This window comes from Pseudophryne corroboree, chromosome 3 (genome assembly GCF_028390025.1).
Source record: "Pseudophryne corroboree isolate aPseCor3 chromosome 3, aPseCor3.hap2, whole genome shotgun sequence".
Lineage (NCBI taxonomy): Eukaryota > Metazoa > Chordata > Amphibia > Anura > Myobatrachidae > Pseudophryne > Pseudophryne corroboree.
The window spans coordinates 291,715,315-291,737,160 of record NC_086446.1 but is presented as its reverse complement, the minus strand read 5'-3'; the positions used below and the strand labels follow the sequence as shown (position 1 = coordinate 291,737,160).

Genomic DNA, 21,846 nt, shown 5'->3' with positions numbered 1-21,846 from the left:
TTTGGAAATCTGCAGTTTTCTATCTGGAGATTCCCAAGCTTTTTCACATAACTCATTTAACTCATGTGAAGGGGGAAAGGTCACCTCTTGCCTTTTCTCCCCATACATATAAACCCTCTTGTCAGGGACTGGGGTTTCCTCTGTGATGTGCAACACATCTTTCATTGCTATAATCATGTAACGGATGGCTTTAGCCATTTTAGGCTGCAACTTTGCATCATCGCCATCGACACTGGAGTCAGAATCCGTGTCGATATCTGTGTTAACAATTTGGGATAGTGGGCGCTTCTGAGACCCCGACGGCCTCTGCGATGTAGGATCAGGCATGGGTTGAGACCCTGACTGTCCCAAGGCTTCAGCTTTATCCAACCTTTTATGCAAGGAATTAACATTATCATTTAAAACCTTCCACATATCCATCCAATCGGGTGTCGGCGCCGTCAGCAGCAACCCCACATTCATTTGTACCCGCTCTGTTTCCACATAGCCTTCCTCGTCAAACATGCCGACACAAGCGTACCGACACACCACACACACAGGGGATGCTCTATTCGAAGACAGTTCCCCCACAAGGCCTTTTGGAGAGACAGAGAGAGAGTATGCCAGCACACACCCCAGCGCTATATGACCCAGGAATCACACAGTAACTTAGTGTTAACCCAGTAGCTGCTGTATATACTGTTTTTGCGCCAAATTTATGTGCCCCCCCTCTCTTTTTACCCTCTTTCTACCGTGATTCTGCAGGGGAGAGCCTGGGGAGCTTCCTCTCAGCGGAGCTGTGGAGAGAAAATGGCGCTGGTGAGTGCTGAGGAAGAAGCCCCGCCCCCTCAGTGGCGGGCTTCTGTCCCGCGTTTTGTGTGTAAAATAATGGCGGGGGCTCATGCATATATACAGTGCCCAACTGTATATATGCTGCTTTTTGCCAAGAGGTTCCCAATTGCTGCCCAGGGCACCCCCCCCCCCCCCCCCCACTGAGCCCTGCACCCTACAGTGACCGGAGTGTGTGGGTTTAGTGTGGGAGCAATGGCGCACAGCTGCAGTGCTGTGCGCTACCTCATATGAAGACTGGAGTCTTCTGCCGCCGATTTTGAAGTCTTCTTGCTTCTCACGCCGGCTTCTGTCTTCCGGCTCTGCAAGGGGGACGGCGGCGCGGCTCCGGGATCGGACGACCAAGGGTGCGTTCCTGTGTACGATCCCTCTGGAGCTAATGGTGTCCAGTAGCCTAAGAAGCAGGACCTATCTTCAGTGAGTAGGGCTGCTTCTCTCCCCTCAGTCCCACGTAGCAGAGACTCTGTTGCCAGCAGATCTCTTTGAAAATAAAAAAAACCTAACAAAATACTTTCTTTTTAGCAAGCTCAGGAGAGCCCACTAAGTAGCACCCAGCTCCTCCGGGCACAGATTCAAAACGGAGGTCTGGAGGAGGGACATAGAGGGAGGAGCCAGTGCACACCAGTATCCTAATTCTTTCTTAAAGTGCCCTGTCTCCAGCGGAGCCCGTCTATTCCCCATGGTCCTTACGGAGTCCCCAGCATCCACTAGGATGTTAGAGAAAAATTATTAAATATCTAAATATTAACATCTACTAACTAGATATGACACTTGTATATTGTGTGTGACTGAGGCTGCATACAGAGCAGAACTTGTATTGGGGAAAAAAAATTAGGTTGCTACATTGTAGCACTTTGTATGCAGATTCAGAGACTCAGCCACACAGATATACAAGTGTCATAAATCCAATTAATCAGCACAGTCTCCTTGTGCGTCCTAGTCACATTGAGACCGATTCAATTGTTATTGCTGCTGCCACTAGAGGCCGTCCTATGGCAGCAATTCAATAGTTCTGCCGTTTGGGTGCCTAGTGGCCACTGAGGACACATTTTTCTCTAAGCCTCTGTAGGTGCGAGTAAAAATGTGTTAAAACTGGGCACTTTGGACGCCCAACACAGGGAGTTTAGACAGGCTTAGTGGTTTTAGACAGCAAAATACCGTCTGTTTGGGCGTGACATGCGCAATGTGCAAGGGCACCAAACAACTGAATTGTGTCAACTATTTGGGCGTCTAAAAATAAGATTTTACTTACCGATAAATCTATTTCTCGTAGTCCATGCTGGGGACTCCGTCAGGACCATGGGGATTAGCGGCTCCGCAGGAGACAGGGCACAAAAATAAAGCTTTAGGATCAGGTGGTGTGCACTGACTCCTCCCCCTATGACCCTCCTCCAAGCCTCAGTTAGGATACTGTGCCCGGACGAGCGTACACAATAAGGAAGGATTTTGAATCCCGGGTAAGACTCATACCAGCCACACCAATCACACCGTACAACTTGTGATCTGAACCCAGTTAACAGTATGACAACGTAGGAGCCTCTGAACAGACAGCTCACAACAATAACAACCCGATTTTTTTGTAACAATAACTATGTACAAGTATTGCAGACAATCCGCACTTGGGATGGGCGCCCAGCATCCACTACGGACTACGAGAAATAGATTTATCGGTAAGTAAAAATAAGAATTTACTTACCGATAATTCTATTTCTCGGAGTCCGTAGTGGATGCTGGGGTTCCTGAAAGGACCATGGGGAATAGCGGCTCCGCAGGAGACAGGGCACAAAAGTAAAGCTTTTACAGGTCAGGTGGTGTGTACTGGCTCCTCCCCCTATGACCCTCCTCCAGACTCCAGTTAGGTACTGTGCCCGGACGAGCGTACACAATAAGGGAGGATTTTGAATCCCGGGTAAGACTCATACCAGCCACACCAATCACACCGTACAACTTGTGATCTAAACCCAGTTAACAGTATGATAACAGAGGAGCCTCTGAAAGATGGCTTCCTAAACAATAACCCGAATTAGTTAACAATAACTATGTACAAGTATTGCAGATAATCCGCACTTGGGATGGGCGCCCAGCATCCACTACGGACTCCGAGAAATAGAATTATCGGTAAGTAAATTCTTATTTTCTCTATCGTCCTAAGTGGATGCTGGGGTTCCTGAAAGGACCATGGGGATTATACCAAAGCTCCCAAACGGGCGGGAGAGTGCGGATGACTCTGCAGCACCGAATGAGAGAACTCCAGGTCCTCCTTTTCCAGGGTATCAAATTTGTAAAAATTTACAAACGTGTTCTCCCCTGACCACGTAGCTGCTCGGCAGAGTTGTAATGCCGAGACCCCTCGGGCAGCCGCCCAAGATGAGCCCACCTTCCTTGCGGAATGGGCCTTAACAGATTTAGGCTGTGGCAGGCCTGCCACAGAATGTACAAGTTGAATTTTGTTACAAATCCAACGAGCAATCGACTGCTTAGAAGCAGGTGCACCCAACTTGTTGGGTGCATACAGTATAAACAGCGAGTCAGATTTTCTGACTCCAGCCGTCCTTTAAATGTATATTTTTAAGGCTCTGACAACGTCCAACAACTTGGAGTCCTTCAAGTCGTCTGTAGCCGCAGGCACTACAATAGGCTGGTTCAGGTGAAACGCTGATACCACCTTAGGGAGAAAATGCGGACGCGTCCGCAGCTCTGCCCTATGTCGAATGGAAAATTAAATAAGGGCTTTTATAAAACAAAGCCGCCAGTTCAGATACTCTCCCGGCCGAAACCAGGGCCAGTAACATAGTCACTTTCCATGTGAGATATTTCAAATCCACATTCTTTAGTGGTTCAAACCAATTGGATTTGAGGAAATCTAAAACTACATTTAGATCCCACGGTGCCACCTTAGGCACCACAGGAGGCTGTATATGCAGTACTCCTTTGATAAAAATCTGGACCTCAGGGACTGAGGCCAATTCTTTTTGGAAGAATATTGATAGGGCCGAAATTTGAACCTTAATAGATCCCAATTTGAGACCCATAGACAATCCTGATTGCAGGAAATGTAGGAAAACGACCCAGTTGAAATTCCTCCATCGGAGCACTCCGCTGCTCGCACCACGCAACATATTTTCGCCAAATACGGCGATAATGCTTCGCGGTGACTTCCTTCCTTGCCTTTATCAAGGTAGGAATGACTTCTTCTGGAATGCCTTTTCCTTTTAGGATCTGGCATTCAAACGCCATGCCGTCAAACGCAGCCGCGGTAAGTCTTGAAAAAGACAAGGACCCTGCTGAAGCAGGTCCCTTCTCAGAAGTAGAGGCCACGGATCGTCCGTGACCATCTCTTGAAGTTCCGGGTACCAAGTCCTTCTTGGCCAATCCGGAGCCACTAGTCTTACTCCTCTTTGCCGTATAATCCTCAATACCTTTGGTATGAGAGGCAGAGGAGGAAACACATATACCGACTGGTACACCCAAGGTGTTACCAGCGCGTCCACAGCTATTGCCTGCGGATCTCTTGACCTGGCGCAATACCTGTCCAGTGTTTTGTTGAGGCGAGACGCCATCATGTCCACCATTGGTTTTACCCAACGGTTTAATAGCATGTGGAAAACTTCTGGATGAAGTCCCCACTCTCCCGGGTGAAGGTCGTGTCTGCTGAGGAATTCTGCTTCCCAGTTGTCCACGCCCGGGATGAATACTGCTGACAGTGCTATCACGTGATTCTCCGCCCAGCGAAGGATCCTGGCAGCTTCTGCCATTGCCCTCCTGCTTCTTGTGCCGCCCTGTCTGTTTACATGGGCGACTGCCGTGATGTTGTCCGACTGGATCAACACCGGTCTTCCTTGAAGCAGAGGTTCCGCCTGGCTTAGAGCATTGTAGATTGCTCTAAGTTCCAGAATGCTTATGTGAAGAGACTTTTTCAGGCTCGACCACACTCCCTGGAAATTTCTTCCCTGTGTGACTGCTCCCCAGCCTCTCAGGCTGGCATCCGTGGTCACCAGGATCCAATCCTGCATGCCGAATCTGCGGCCCTCCAATAGATGAGCCTCCTGCAACCACCACAGAAGGGATACCCTTGTCCTCGGCGACAGGGTTATCCGCAGGTGCATCTGAAGATGCGACCCTGACCATTTGTCCAACAGATCCCTTTGCATGGAATCTGCCGAAAGGGATTGCTTCGTAAGAAGCTACCATTTTTTTCCCAGGACTCTTGTGCATTGATGTACAGACACCTTTCCTGGTTTTAGGAGGTTCCTGACCAGGTCAGATAACTCCTTGGCTTTTTCTTCGGGAAGAAAAACCTTTTTCTGAACTGTGTCCAGAATCATCCCCAGGAACAGCAGACGAGTTGTCGGCATTAATTGGGATTTTGGAATATTCAGAATCCATCCGTGCTGCTTTAGCACCTCTTGAGATAGTGCTAAACCCATCTCTAGCTGTTCTCTGGACCTTGCCCTTATTAGGAGATCGTCCAAGTATGGGATAATTAATACGCCTTTTCTTCGAAGAAGAAATATTATCTCGGCCATTACCTTTGTAAAGACCCGAGGTGCCGTGGACAAACCAAACGGCAGCGTCTGAAACTGATAGTGACAGTTTTGTACAACGAACCTGAGGTACCCCTGGTGTGAGGGGTAATTGGAACGTGGAGATACGCATCCTTGATGTCCAAGGATACCATAAAGTCCCCTTCTTCCAGGTTCGCTATCACTGCTCTGAGTGACTCCATCTTGAACTTGAACTTCTTTATGTACAGGTTCAAGGACTTCAGATTTAGAATAGGCCTTACCGAGCCATCCGGCTTCGGTACCACAAAAAGAGTGGAATAATACCCCTTCCCTTGTTGTAGAAGAGGTACCTTGACTATCACCTGCTGAGAATACAGCTTGTGAATGGCTTCCAAAACCGTCTCCCTTTCGGAGGGGGACGTTGGTAAAGCAGACTTCAGGAAACGGCGAGGTGGCTCTGTCTCTAATTTCAACCTGTACCCCTGAGATATTATCTGCAGGATCCAGGGATTTACCTGCGAGTGAGCCCACTGCGCGCTGTAATTCTTGAGACGACCGCCTACCGCCCCCGAGTCCGCTTGCGAAGCCCCAGCGTCATGCTGAGGCTTTTGTAGAAGCCGGGGAGGGCTTCTGTTCCTGGGAAGGAGCTGCCTGTTGCTGTCTCTTCCCTCGTCCTCTGCCTCGTGGCAGATATGAATAGCCCTTTGCTCTCTTATTTTTAAAGGAACGAAAGGGCTGCGGTTGAAAGGTCGGTGCCTTTTTCTGTTGGGGAGTGACTTGAGGTAGAAAGGTGGATTTCCCGGCCGTAGCCGTGGCCACCAAATCCGATAGACCGACCCCAAATAACTCCTCTACGCATCACCTGTCCACTGTCGTGTCCATAAAGCTCTTCTGGCCGAAATGGACATAGCACTTACCCGTGATGCCAGTGTGCAGATATCTCTCTGTGCATCACGCATATAAAGAAATGCATCCTTTATTTGTTCTAACGACAGTAAAATATTGTCCCTGTCCAGGGTATCAATATTTTCGATCAGGGACTCTGACCAAACTACCCCAGCACTGCACATCCAGGCAGTCGCAATAGCTGGTCGTAGTATAACACCTGCATGTGTGTATATACCTTTTTGGATATTTTCCATCCTCCTATCTGATGGATCTTTAAGTGCGGCCGTCTCAGGAGAGGGTAACGCCACTTGTTTTGATAAGCGTGTTAGCGCTTTGTCCACCCTAGGAGGTGTTTCCCAGCGCTCCCTAACCTCTGGCGGGAAAGGGTATAAAGCCAATAACTTCTTTGAAATTAGCAGTTTTTTATCGGGGCACCCCACGCTTCATCACACACGTCATTTAATTCTTCTGATTCGGTAAAAACTACTGGTAGTTTTTTCACACCCCACATAATACCCTGTTTAGTGGTACCTGTAGTATCAGCTAAATGTAACATCTCCTTTATTGCCAAAATCATATAACGTGTGGCCCTACTGGAAAATACGGTTGATTCGTCACCTTCACCACCGGAATCAGTGCCTGTGTCTGTGTCGACCGACTGAGGCAAGGGGCGTTTTACAGCCCCTGACGGTGTTTGAGGCGCCTGGACAGGCACTAATTGAGTGTCCGGCCGCCTCATGTCGGCAAACGACTGCTTAAGCGAGTTGACGCTATCCCGTAATTCCACAAATAAAGGCATCCATTCTGGTGTCGACCCCCTAGGAGGCGACATCCTCATATTTGGCAATTGCTCCGCCTCCACACCAATAACGTCCTCATACATGTCGACACACACGTACCGACACACAGCAGACACACAGGGAATGCTCTATACGAAGACAGGACCCACTAGCCCTTTGGGGAGACAGAGGGAGAGTCTGCCAGCACACACCAAAAAGCGCTATATATGACAGGGATAGCCTTATGATTAAGTGCTCCCTTATAGCTGCTTTTATATTAATATATTGCCATTTATTTTGCCCCCCCTCTCTGTTATACCCTGTTTCTGTAGTGCAGTGCAGGGGAGAGACCTGGGAGCCTTCCTGACCAGCGGAGCTGTGACAGAAAATGGCGCCGTGTGCTGAGGAGATAGGCCCCGCCCCTTTTTCGGCGGGCTCGTCTCCCGCTATTTAGTACATTTAGGCAGGGGTAAATATCTCCATATAGCCTCTGGGGCTATATGTGAGGTATTTTTAGCCTTTTTAAAGGTTTTCATTTGCCTCCCAGGGCGCCCCCCCCCCCAGCGCCCTGCACCCTCAGTGACTGCCGTGTGAAGTGTGCTGAGAGGAAAATGGCGCACAGCTGCAGTGCTGTGCGCTACCTTAAGAAGACTGCAGGAGTCTTCAGCCGCCGATTCTGGACCTCTTCTTGCTTCAGCATCTGTGAGGGGGCCGGCGGCGTGGCTCCGGTGACCATCCAGGCTGTACCTGTGATCGTCCCTCTGGAGCTTCATGTCCAGTAGCCAAGAAGCCAATCCATCCTGCACGCAGGTGAGTTCACTTCTTCTCCCCTCTGTCCCTCGTTGCAGTGATCCTGTTGCCAGCAGGACTCACTGTAAAATAAAAAACCTAAGCTAAACTTTCTCTAAGCAGCTCTTTATGAGAGCCACCTAGAATTGCACCCTTCTCGGCCGGGCACAAAAAGCTAACTGGAGTCTGGAGGAGGGTCATAGGGGGAGGAGCCAGTACACACCACCTGACCTGTAAAAGCTTTACTTTTGTGCCCTGTCTCCTGCGGAGCCGCTATTCCCCATGGTCCTTTCAGGAACCCCAGCATCCACTTAGGACGATAGAGAAATCTTATTTTCTCTAACGTCCTAGTGGATGCTGGGGACTCCGTCAGGACCATGGGGATTATACCAAAGCTCCCAAACGGGCGGGAGAGTGCGGATGACTCTGCAGCACCGAATGAGAGAACTCCAGGTCCTCTTTAGCCAGGGTATCAAATTTGTAGAATTTTACAAACGTGTTCTCCCCCGACCACGTAGCTGCTCGGCAGAGTTGTAATGCCGAGACCCCTCGGGCAGCCGCCCAGGATGAGCCCACCTTCCTTGTGGAATGGGCCTTGACAGATTTAGGCTGTGGCAGGCCTGCCACAGAATGTGCAAGTTGAATTGTGCTACAAATCCAACGAGCAATCGTCTGCTTAGAAGCAGGAGCACCCAGCTTGTTGGGTGCATACAGTATAAACAGCGAGTCAGATTTTCTGACTCCAGCCGTCCTTGAAATATATATTTTCAATGCCCTGACAACGTCCAGCAACTTGGAATCCTCCAAATCGCTAGTAGCCGCAGGCACCACAATAGGCTGGTTCAGGTGAAACGCTGACACCACCTTAGGCAGAAAATGAGGACACGTCCGCAGTTCTGCCCTGTCCGAATGGAAAATCAGATATGGGCTTTTATACGATAAAGCCGCCAATTCTGACACTCTCCTGGCTGAAGCCAGGGCCAGTAGCATGGTTACTTTCCATGTAAGATATTTCAAATCCGCCGATTTGAGTGGCTCAAACCAATGGGATTTGAGAAAATCCAAAACTACATTAAGGTCCCACGGAGCCACTGGGGGCACAACCGGGGGCTGTATATGTAGTACTCCTTTTACAAAAGTCTGGACTTCAGGAACTGAAGCCAATTCTTTCTGGAAGAAAATCGACAGGGCCGAAATTTGAACCTTAATGGACCCCAACTTGAGGCCCATAGACAATCCTGTTTGCAGGAAATGTAGGAATCGACCCAATTGAAATTCCTCCGTGGGGGCCTTCCTGGCCTCACACCACGCAACATATTTTCTCCAAATGCGGTGATAATGTTGTGCAGTCACCTCCTTCCTGGCTTTTACCAGTGTAGGAATGACCTCTTCCGGAATGCCTTTTTCCCTTAGAATTCGGCGTTCAACCGCCATGCCGTCAAACGCAGCCGCGGTAAGTCTTGGAATAGACACGGTCCCTGTTGAAGCAGGTCCCGTCTTAGAGGTAGAGGCCACGGATCTTCCGTGAGCATCTCCTGAAGTTCCGGGTACCAAGTTCGTCTTGGCCAATCCGGAGCCACGAGTATCGTTCTTACTCCCCTTTGCCGTATAATTCTCAGTACTTTTGGTATGAGAGGCAGAGGAGGAAACGCATACACTGACTGGAACACCCACGGCGTTACCAGAGCGTCCACAGCTATTGCCTGAGGGTCTCTTGACCTGGCGCAATACCTGTCCAGTTTTTTGTTGAGGCGAGACGCCATCATGTCCACCTTTGGTTTTTCCCAACGGTTCACAATCATGTGGAAGACTTCTGGATGAAGTCCCCACTCTCCCGGGTGTAGATCGTGTCTGCTGAGGAAGTCTGCTTCCCAGTTGTCCACTCCCGGAATGAACACTGCTGACAGTGCTATCACATGATCTTCCGCCCAGCGAAGAATCCTTGCAGCTTCTGCCATTGCTCTCCTGCTTCTTGTGCCGCCCTGTCTGTTTACGTGGGCGACTGCCGTGATGTTGTCCGACTGGATCAACACCGGCTGACCCTGAAGCAGGGGTTTTGCCAAGCTTAGAGCATTGTAAATCGCTCTTAGCTCCAGTATATTTATGTGAAGAGACATCTCCAGGTTTGACCATACTCCCTGGAAGTTTCTTCCCTGTGTGACCGCTCCCCAGCCTCTCAGACTGGCATCCGTGGTCACCAGGACCCAGTCCTGTATGCCGAATCTGCGGCCCTCTAACAGATGAGCACTCTGCAACCACCACAGCAGAGACACCCTTGTCCGTGGCGATAAGGTTATCCGCTGATGCATCTGCAGATGTGATCCGGACCATTTGTCCAGCAGATCCCACTGAAAAGTTCGTGCGTGGAATCTGCCGAATGGAATCGCTTCGTAAGAAGCCACCATCTTTCCCAGGACTCTTGTGCATTGATGCACAGACACTTTCCCTGGTTTTAGGAGGTTCCTGACAAGTTCAGATAACTCCTTGGCTTTCTCCTCCGGAAGAAACACCTTTTTCTGAACCGTGTCCAGAATCATTCCCAGGAACAGCAGACGTGTCGTCGGGGTCAATTGAGATTTTGGAAAATTCAGAATCCACCCGTGCTGTTGCAGCACTATTTGGGTTAGTGCTACTACGTCCCCCAGCTGTCCCCTGGACCTTGCCCTTATCAGGAGATCGTCCAAGTAAGGGATAATTAATACGCCTTTTCTTCGTAGAAGAAACATCATTTCGGCCATTACCTTGGTAAAGACCCGAGGTGCCGTGGACAATCCAAACGGCAGCGTCTGAAACTGATAATGACAGTTTTGCACCACGAACCTGAGGTACCCTTGATGTGAAGGGCAAATTGGGACATGCAGGTAAGCATCCTTGATGTCCAGGGACACCATAAAGTCCCCTTCTTCCAGATTCGCTATCACTGCTCTGAGTGACTCCATCTTGAACTTGAATTTTTGTATGTACAGGTTCAAAGATTTCAGATTTAGAATAGGTCTTACCGAGCCGTCCGGCTTCGGTACCACAAATAGTGTGGAATAATACCCCTTTCCCTGTTGTAGGAGGGGTACCTTGACTATCACCTGCTGAGAATACAGCTTGTGAATGGCTTCCAATACCGTCGCCCTGTCTGAGGGAGACGTTGGCAGAGCAGACTTTAGGAACCGGCGAGGGGGAGACTTCTCGAATTCCAACCTGTAACCCTGAGATATCTGCAGGATCCAGGGGTCCACCTGTGAGTGAGCCCACTGTGCGCTGAAATTCTTGAGTCGACCCCCCACCGCCCCCGAGTCCGCTTGTAAAGCCCCAACGTCATGCTGAGGGCTTTGCAGAAGCCGGGGGGGGGCTTCTGCTCCTGGGAAGAAGCTGCTTGGTGCACTCTCTTACCCTTTCCTTTGCCTCGGGGCAAATATGACTGTCCTTTCGCCCGCTTGTTCCTATAGGAACGAAAGGACTGCGGCTGAAAAGACGGTGTCTTTTTCTGTTGGGAGGGGACCTGAGGTAAAAAGGTGGATTTCCCGGTTGTTGCCGTGGCCACCAAATCCGATAGACCGACCCCAAATAATTCCTCCCCCTTATACGGCAATACTTCCATATGCCGTTTGGAATCCGCATCACCTGACCATTGTCGCGTCCATAAACTTCTTCTGGCAGATATGGACATCGCACTTACTCTCGATGCCAGAGTGCAAATATCCCTCTGTGCATCTCGCATATATAGAAATGCATCCTTTAAATGCTCTATAGTCAGTAAAATACTGTCCCTATCCAGGGTATCAATATTTTCAGTCAGGGAATCCGACCAAACCACCCCAGCACTGCACATCCATGCAGAGGCGATGGCTGGTCGCAGTATAACACCAGTATGAGTGTATATACTTTTCAGGGTAGTTTCCAGCCTCCTATCTGCTGGATTCTTGAGGGCGGCCGTTTCAGGAGACGGTAACGCCACTTGTTTTGATAAGCGTGTGAGCGCCTTATCCACCCTAGGGGGTGTTTCCCAGCGCGCCCTAACCTCTGGCGGGAAAGGATATAATGCCAATAACTTCTTTGAAATTAGCAGTTTTCTATCGGGGTTAACCCACGCTTCATCACACACTTCATTCAATTCGTCTGATTCAGGAAAAACTACAGGTAGTTTTTTCAGACCCCACATAATACCCCTTTTTGTGGTACATGCAGTATCAGAGATATGTAAAGCCTCCTTCATTGCCGTGATCATATAACGTGTGGCCCTACTGGAAAATACGTTTGTTTCTTCACCGTCGACACTAGATTCGGTGTCCGTGTCTGGGTCTGTGTCGACCGACTGAGGTAAAGGGCGTTTTACAGCCCCTGACGGTGTCTGAGACGCCTGTACAGGTACTAACTGATTTTCCGGCCGTCTCATGTCGTCAACTGATTTTTGTAATGTGCTGACATTATCACGTAATTCCATAAATAAAGCCATCCATTCCGGTGTCGACTCCCTAGGGGGTGACATCACCATTACCGGCAATTGCTCCGCCTCCACACCAACATCGTCCTCATACATGTCGACACACACGTACCGACACACAGCAGACACACAGGGAATGCTCTTATCGAAGACAGGACCCCACTAGCCCTTTGGGGAGACAGAGGGAGAGTTTGCCAGCACACACCCAAGCGCTATAAATATATAGGAACAACCCTATAGAAGTGTTGTCTCCCTTATAGCAGCTTAATATATATCAAAAAACGCCAAAAAAAAAGTGCCCCCCCCCCCCTCTCTTTTTTACCCTGTTTCTGTAGTGCAGTGCAGGGGAGAGTCCTGGGAGCCTTCCTCGCAGCGGAGCTGAGCAGGAAAATGGCGCTGTGTGCTGAGGAGATAGGCCCCGCCCCCTATTTCGGCGGGCTCTTCTCCGGAGTTTGTGAGACCTGGCAGGGGTTAAATACATCCATATAGCCCCAAGGGCTATATGTGATGTATTTTTTAGCCAGAACAAGGTATTCTCATTGCTGCCCAGGGCGCCCTGCACCCTCCGTGACCGCTGGTGTGAAGTGTGTGACAACAATGGCGCACAGCTGCAGTGCTGTGCGCTACCTCATGAAGACTGAAAAGTCTTCTGCCGCCGGTTTCTGGACCTCTTCGCTTTTCGGCATCTGCAAGGGGGTCGGCGGCGCGGCTCCGGGACCGGACTCCATGGCTGGGCCTGTGTTCGATCCCTCTGGAGCTAATGGTGTCCAGTAGCCTAAGAAGCCAATCCATCCTGCACGCAGGTGAGTTCACTTCTTCTCCCCTAAGTCCCTCGTTGCAGTGAGCCTGTTGCCAGCAGGACTCACTGAAAATAAAAAACCTAAAAACTTTTTCTAAGCAGCTCTTTAGGAGAGCCACCTAGATTGCACCCTGCTCGGACGGGCACAAAAACCTAACTGAGGCTTGGAGGAGGGTCATAGGGGGAGGAGCCAGTGCACACCACCTGATCCTAAAGCTTTATTTTTGTGCCCTGTCTCCTGCGGAGCCGCTAATCCCTATGGTCCTGACGGAGTCCCCAGCATCCACTAGGACGTTAGAGAAAAGTCCTGTTTAGACAGGATTTTTAGATGCCCAATATAATTCAATATGCCCAATTGTATTCTAACGTGACCTGGCATGCCAAGAAGGGTTGTTTGGCAATGACTGCAGCAAAGATGTACAAGGACATACCTGCCAAACTAAAATCATTCAGAAAAGTTTTCCATTGGCTAGACTGGAACTATTATCTTTCAGGGTACAGCCACCTTCTAGCCTATACTTCTACTAAAGATCTCAGACCCCTATTGTTTCAGATTTACAATAGCCTTGTTCTTTCGAGAGCATGTATATATTCCTCCACTGCATCAGTGCTGCTACCTTACCTATTACTTTGATGCTTACATTCAAGGGGGATATTAAACACTTTGTGTGGAAAATCCTCAGAGAACTGCAGTTTTCAGAGGACTTCCTCATTAATTAAGAATCCCACTGATTTATCAGGATGGTACCAAAGTAGACACCTGCCATGGTCCCTCTATTCCCCACTGCCAGTGCAGTAACCTTAAAAGTCTCTATACAAACTGCAAAATTGGCAAATGTATTATTTTAGAAAGCATTAACCATTGTAGTCTATAGGCTATAACAGTGGTTCTTGACCAGTGGTTTTCCTAACAGGTCATGTTCTGGGGATTTGAGTACATTCAATAAACATGACCTGTTGGTGGTGCTCGAGGACTGAAGTTGAGAACCACTGGGCTACAACACTACATATCCCCCAATGCCCCTTCTTTCACAGGATATTTTAAGGATCCCTATCCGATAATGATTACTTAAGACATGCGCAGAGCAATGGCCGCACATTCCCAGTTGCTCTGCTGGTCCAATCAATCACTTTATAGACTGCTGGCCCCAGGCTTCTATCGTAGAACGTGTACCTGCAAGAAAATATTGATAAATAGGCCAGATAAATAATTTCTTATTGCTCTGATATGCAGCTATAAGAATTTACACATATAAGAGCTAACATGCAGGGCATAATAAATATGCCCCAGAGTCGCCTGAAACAGCGACTCCAGCTAACTATTGATATTATAATGCTGTTAATGCTTTATAACCAACCTTTGAGTTTTGCATTTCTTGGCAGTGAGCTGTATTGCCATAATGTTAACCATTGCTCCATCGTCCTTCCCTCACGCCAGTGTCTACCTTTTTGGAAGACACATTTGTGTGTCACATTCAGACAACATACTTTCCTTTTATCTATGTAGCCACAGGATCAGAAGCCTGCTTGTTAACACATGTTCAGATGCAAGGCCCCGAGAACACACATAACAGCATATTCTGGTGTACAGCAGTGTTAGCGCACACAATGCAAGCCAGATGTCTTTGAGAGGGAGCTTCATACAAAGGTTTAGGAAAGTTAAAAATACCAATAAGATTGTTTGAAAACTACTTATATTCACTTCTCTTGGGGCTTCTACAGGAAAAAGCCCCTAGGATAGGTTGAAGAAAAAATAAGGACCGGATAGTATCATTCTCACATGCCCAACCAAATAAGGGAGTAGCAGCTACAGTGTCCCCCAGATGGACCTGAAGGAGATTTAACAGTACGAACCAAAGATCTTCTTTTCTCCTTCCTACATCTGGAGGATGCTTTTAGATGGGGATGTTTAAAAGCTGCCCCTAAAGGAAAGTATCTACAACTCAAAATAAGCATCCCTGGACACAGTCATGAAATCTGTAAAACTTGGTGAATGTATGAGCAGGGGAGCATGAAGCTCCACGCTGCGCCACCCATAGAGTTCCAATCTAGCAAGTGGAATGAACAGAGATTCTAGCTGGCATAAGTCGCTCAGCCTCTTTATATGCCTGCTGATTTTGCTGCTCTTTGGATACCAGCAGCTGTGCCCTCTCTGTCAGCAGGGCCTGGATTTAGACAAAAGAATGAAGCTGAGCACTCAGCGCTGAGCTCTGTCTAGTACAACCTTGAATATTTATAAAGGGATGTAGTTATGTGACTGGCGGTCAGGAGACAGACTGTCACATAACCTCCCCCTACATCTCGCCCCCTCACAATCCCGACGGTCACCATGCCGACCAACAGGGACTATTCCCACTCATGGGTGTTCACGACACCCACAGAGTAGGAATAGAACCCATGGTGACCATAGGTTGCCACCAAGCCCACAGCATGGCAAGCCCGCAAGGGGCTTGCAGAACTTGTCACTCCTCCTGGGATCCCGGCGTCAGTATGCTGAGACCACCGGTCACGCATACCTCACCTATTTATAAAATATGTGCTCTTTACATGATCTTGAGAAAGGAGGCGGTCCTCCGAAACATGATGTTGTAGGAGTTTGGGCAGGATGTGGAGAGAACATTGCCCACCTGCATGCCTGAGGGGGTCTAGTATGTGATGCCTGCGGTCGGGCTCTTGGCGGCCAGAACACCAGCGCCAGAATCCCGGCCGCTGGCATACCGACAGCGTGGCGAGCACAAATGAGCCCCTTGCAGGCTCGCTGCGGGCACGGTGGCGCGTATCTATTTTCCCTCCAGGGGGGTCGTGGCCCCCCAAGAGGGAGAAAATCTGTCGGTATGCTGGCGGTCAAGATTCTGGCACCGGTATGGTCGTCGGGAGCCCGGCCGCCAGCAACCTGAAGACCACCCTGCCTGAGGCTGTTGCCAGAACAATGTGCTGAGGGATTCCGGAACTTCTCAGCTGGAGTGCACAGCCTCATCCAGGGCCAGGTACAAACCACACTATCCACTTTAATTGTTGGTTTTTACTGCTCTGGAAATAAAATCCTTGACGGGAAGCTTTTAAACCTTTACTTCAGATGCATTACATACATGGTGTTTGCTGGTATGGTGAGCCAGGGCACGGTTTTAGGATTGTGACTCAGAGACCAGGGCCACCAAAGATACCTTTTGAGGAACGCAACAAATGTATTCTAAGTAAGTGTCATTTCATGAGAAAAGAAAGGGACACGTGCAACACAAATAGTCATTTGGTGTTAATTATCTGACATCGTGGAAGAAGCACATATTTTATAAATATACAAGGTTGTACTATACAATTTAATTCCAGAGCTCAGCGCTGAGTCCTCAGCTTCATTCTTTTGTCTATGTGCGTTTACTGGTGCAGGTATACACCAAGAGGGTGAGACAAGCTGCTAGCTCAGAGGCGCTAAAAGGGGGATATTCTTCTGTGTTTAAATAGGTCCTGGATTTAGTCAGCATCCGGAGCCTCTAGCCTCTGCTTCCCGCCGGATCGCCCTTTAACTGGTACCTGCAACGCTGCTGGTCACACTGCTCAGTTCAGCATGCAAACTCTGCCATTCGGTGGCGCATGACTGTACTGTTGCTGACAGAGAGGGAGTCCCATCGCCCTACAGGAACACTGTGCTAGCCGGCTCCTTAGGCCGACCTCTACTGATGCTATTGGTTAGGAGAGGAAAAATAACATAAAATGTCATGTACACACTAACTATCCTAGTGCTGGCCTACGCTTTTAGCATTTAATAAGTGACAGCTTATCAATCCTCCCGCATGGTCTTGAAATGTTCCTTAGATGAAGCAAGGAGAAAACTAATATTGGTTCTCAAGTAAACCCTTTTAGGCCTTATATGGGAAGCCAACATTATGTTGGCCCTCGGTTTCTCATCTGTAATAGTGCAAACAGCAAGGTTTCAGCTGTGAAACAAAAAAAACCCTTACAAATAATCGTTCTTTCAAACATATTAAAATATTGCCTACAGCCTAAATAAAAAATGGCAGGGAGTGACTGCTGTAATTATAGATTTAATTGGACCTTACGAAGAATATATGGTAATCAATATACAGGATGGAGAGGCTATGCAAATTATTTTGTTATTTGAGCACAGTATTTGCCACACGTTTAATAGTCTATTAAGTTTTAATCAAATTATCCCCTTTTGTGACACACTGTACAGCACCCAAACACTTGATAACTCAACACACCAAAGATTAGGGATCATTAAAGAATGAACTTGCGGTTATAGAGGATCAATATTTTTTTTTAGAAACAGCAGTTTCTGCATATTTTTATTAATTGTTGCCATGTACGAACAGCCTAACGCAGGAGATTTCACATAAATTATCAATGGGGACTATGGCCTGTCCCATAATGTACCAAACTCTGGACCCACTGGTTTCCGCCTATGGAGGCATTCTCGCAAGATTCCCGCAGCCTTTATCCAGCTGCGGTAACTGACAGTGTGCATGCACAGTGTCCTATTCTCAGGAGTCTACTAAAACATATAAGGGAACATTTTGTTTCAAATTAAAAAGTCTGTTGTGATACAGACTGTCAATGTGGCTTTGCCGCAAATATTAATACATAGACTCTCCCCAACCTTGCAAAGCTTCAAACGGGCACTAAAAACCCACCTATTCATCAAAGCATACCCTCCCGATGCATAACCCAGTGCTTAAGCCGCGCCTCCACCCCCCTGCCTCATGCCGTGAACATCTCAGCTTTGCTTGCATACTGCCATCAGGCTACCTCCCACTTGCCTGCACCTCTTGTCATCTGTCTGTCGCCCCTCCCCAATAGATTGTTAGCTCTTCAGAGCAGGGCCCTCTTTCCTCTTGTTATCTAAGCCCTCGTCTCAACACATTTCACTCACAGCTCTCCCCTACTCAACGACCATCTTTATCCTGCTAGTAAAGGCTCATCTCCATCTATGGCCACCAGCCTCTAGTAGTACGATGATCACTCCCTCAATACTTACATCTTAGCTGTATTATGTCTTGAGAATGTGTGGTGCTCTGTTACCTGTACTCTATTTCTGTTATTTATTTACTGTAATGCAATGTTTTGTCCCCTGTACTGTCCTTTGTACGGCGCTGCGAAACACGTGGCGCCTTATAAATAAAATGTAATAATAATAATAATAATAATAATAATAATAATAATAATAATAGGCCCCATAATCTGTTCAGTATTTACCATGAATGCATTTGGGCCTATTTTCCCATTTGCTATAAATCTATATAATAGCACTCCATTTCATGTACACCGTTAGGCTCTATTGATATGGGATCCTAACTCCACTAACCCAACCACCAACCATAGTTCATAGGGGGTTTATTCAGAGTTGGTAGCAGCTTATGCTAAAATAGCAAAAACTGCTACCGATGAAGTTGCATGCTGGGGTTGCCTAGCATGTGTAGCGCTGCCCAGCAATGCGATTGCAATTCAACTGCGAGCCCATCGCAGAAAGCGTCAAATAGTGGTCAACCCCTGTATACACGGCCAGGCTGCATATATGGGTGCACCGCAGCCATGTTTCCCGTTGCAGGAAACACAGGCGACATCATCCAGCCACCCCAAAAACGACCATGACACTCTTGCGTTTCCTGTACCACTCCCCCCACCTCCAACAATGCGTCGCCAACCACCGCATGTCATACACTATGCAATCGCATACTTCCGTAATGCGATCGCACAGTAAAAGTCTGCGTATTCGCTATGCGAGCACAGCACATACGCAGATGGCCAAAACACACCCGTTTGCAATTACAGTAAATTTGCGTCAACCTCTGCATACCTCCCATAATCCCTTACAGAGCATTACATCTTCACCAGGTCACAAAATTATCAATCATTGATGGGATTTTCAAAACCAAAAGACCCTGCAGCTCTTGAAGTTAAATTGCTTCTCCTTAGACACCTATACCAGTGTTTTTTTCCTTCTGTGTTAGGCATTATAATCTAAAAATTACTGAATCTTGTTTGTGCTTAATGGAAGTCCCTGTCAGGATTCTTCACTGTTGGGATACCGCGATCTGTATTCTGGCCGGCAGCATTTCCATTCCAACCCATCTGTATAACTGTCCCGGACTATTAAGCAAATAACCCTCAATGAGGAGAGTTGTATAAGCAGTCTAAACTATTAACTTAAACGAACCTGTTTTTTTTAAATCACAGACCTAACACAAAGCTGAAGACCGCAATCACTTCACTATTTTAAAGCAACAGCAAAAAGGTTACTTAAGGCCTGTACCTCACACCTCTGATTGGAGACGATAAATTGTCACTTTATTCCTACTAATAAGACAATATACAAAGTAAGCAATATATAACACTTATTTTTGAGTTTCCGGTCTGTACTGTGTTTTATGCCAGAGCCATAACCCCTGTCCCTGATGCCAGTCTAAAACTGCCCACATTAACGGGATTAGACACATACTGGTCCTGACAGATTGCCATCCGCAGCACTCAAATGTTGTAACAATACTTCCTCCTCCTTCTCCACTCCCAGACCTGTCTGATTGCATATTAAACCATTGTATTAACCCTGACAATAAAGGGCATAGCAAGGTGACTGATGAAACAGATGTGCAGTGATTTAGGAGCAGTTACACAGAATGTCTGTACACAAACATTACAGGTAATTCCTAACCAGGGGATTAGATAGCCTCAAATGGGTTGAAGGTAAACAGAACTGATTGAGAAACTGCTGTCACTGATCCTCCCTTATGTGTGTACACTGCCTATCTCACAGCATATCAACAAAGTTACACATTAAACATCAACGTTTAGGCAGACAGATACGTGGCAGGATCACCGCCTGTCATTAAATTATGTATTTTAGCTGGTAAATTCAAGGAACTTGTAGGGAATGTATTTATGAATCAGTATGTATACACTGGAGTTTAAAAAAACCATAAGTGACGTGGTGAACGCTGATGGAAAGCACACCCACAGGCGCCAGGCACACAGGCTGCCTATGTAACAACACACAGGTCTATGGGATATACCATACACTGTATGTAAGTTACCTGCAGCTGTCAGGGGGAGCCACTGCACAGGGGGAGGCGCAGGGGGCTCAGCCTCCAGGTGTTGCGCTTACACGGACAGTGTACAGGGAGATCCCAGTAGGGTTTACCCAGAAGACAAATTGTGGGGAGGTGAACCAGGTAGGGGGCTCTTACCTTTGTTTCTCACTGGGGCCAGTGCTGGTGTGTAAGAGACCCAGGGGGGGCACTATCCTGACGGCAGAGGCGGGGGTATTGTGTCCAATCTTCTCCTGCCCGGTGACATCTTCCTGCATGGGAGACTCGCGGGGCAGCATGATCCGGGGGCCGTTGGACAACAGGAGCAGGGGAGACGGTGTGAGCGGGACCTGGGAGAAGGGCATGTGCTCCAGTCCATCACGGGACGGGGCGATATCCCAAGCAGGCTGGGGTGCGGGACACGGGCGGCGTCCATCCAGGGAGATGTTATTGAGGAAGAGGAGGGCGGCCTGCCTGCGTCGGGAGTCACTTCCTCGCTTCCTTCGCTGGGAGACAGGGGCATTTGGGGGCTCCCCGGTACGGCCTCCAGGGCCTGCCACACCGGGGGAGCCGCAGGTCGCCGCGGCCATTCTATAACAGAGGCCCCGGGCCGGGATACGGCCTGCCCGCCTGGGATCCGCCCACACATTTTACATTGGCTGGTGCTAGGGTAACGGCAGAAAACGGTTCCGCTGACTGGAGGAATGGCCTGTCACTCACATCATGAGCCACGCAGTGGGCGGGTGGGTAGGCGGGGCGGCGGCGAGGTCACATGTCACCTAAGGGCAAGTCTGAATAGAAGTCTGAGATGTAGTCTGTGTGTGTGTCCCTGGGTATAGGGTGCAGTCATTAGTATTGCAGCGCCGCCAGTAATCCCCCTGTTCTCTGGGGACGGACCATAAATACACACTAGTTCACAAGAGAAGATTTCATATACTCTGTACAAAGCAACTGGTACAGTTGTGAGGGGGAATTCAAAGAACCCAAAAGTCTTTCTCTGTACATTGTAATTATTGGTTGCTAAAGATTTAGAGGCACATTTATTATCATTTTCTCTAACGTCCTAAGTGGATGCTGGGGACTCCGTCAGGACCATGGGGAATAGCGGCTCCGCAGGAGACAGGGCACAAAAAGTAAGCTTTTAGGATCACATGGTGTGTACTGGCTCCTCCCCCTATGACCCTCCTCCAAGCCTCAGTTAGGTTTTTGTGCCCGTCCGAGCAGGGTGCAATCTAGGTGGCTCTCCTAAAGAGCTGCTTAGAAAAAGTTTTTTTAGGTTTTTTATTTTCAGTGAGTCCTGCTGGCAACAGGCTCACTGCATCGAGGGACTTAGGGGAGAGAATTTCAACTCACCTGCGTGCAGGATGGATTGGATTCTTAGGCTACTGGACACCATTAGCTCCAGAGGGAGTCGGAACACAGGTCTCACCCTGGGGTTCGTCCCGGAGCCGCGCCGCCGACCCCCCTTACAGATGCTGAAGATTGAAGGTCCGGAAACAGGCGGCAGAAGGCTCTTCAGTCTTCATGAAGGTAGCGCACAGCACTGCAGCTGTGCGCCATTGTTGTCACACACTTCACACCAGACGGTCACGGAGGGTGCAGGGCGCTGCTGGGGGCGCCCTGGGCAGCAATATATATATAATACCTTTTATGGCAAAAGAATACATCACATATAGCCATTAAGGCTATATGTATGTATTTAACCCATGCCAAATGTCTAAAACTCCGGGAGAAAAGCCCGCCGGAATAGGGGGCGGGGCTTACTCTCCTCAGCACACAGCGC

The 21,846-nt window shown here is 48.5% G+C and overlaps 1 protein-coding gene across 2 annotated transcripts in view; it reads right to left on the bottom strand.

Moving 5' to 3' along the window:
* The window catches only part of CABLES2 (Cdk5 and Abl enzyme substrate 2), a 95,175-nt gene extending 74,382 nt beyond the window's left edge, over positions 1–20,793 (bottom strand). Inside the window, exon 1 of one of the 2 annotated variants that reach the window (XM_063959298.1) lies at positions 20,223–20,793. In XM_063959298.1, coding sequence (XP_063815368.1) covers positions 20,223–20,653 — 431 coding nt within the window. In that variant the 5' untranslated portion in view covers positions 20,654–20,793. The remainder of the gene's footprint in view (positions 1–20,222) is intronic. The other variant, XM_063959297.1, reaches the window with a different exon arrangement.
* Between the last annotated feature and the right edge of the window lie 1,053 nt (positions 20,794–21,846).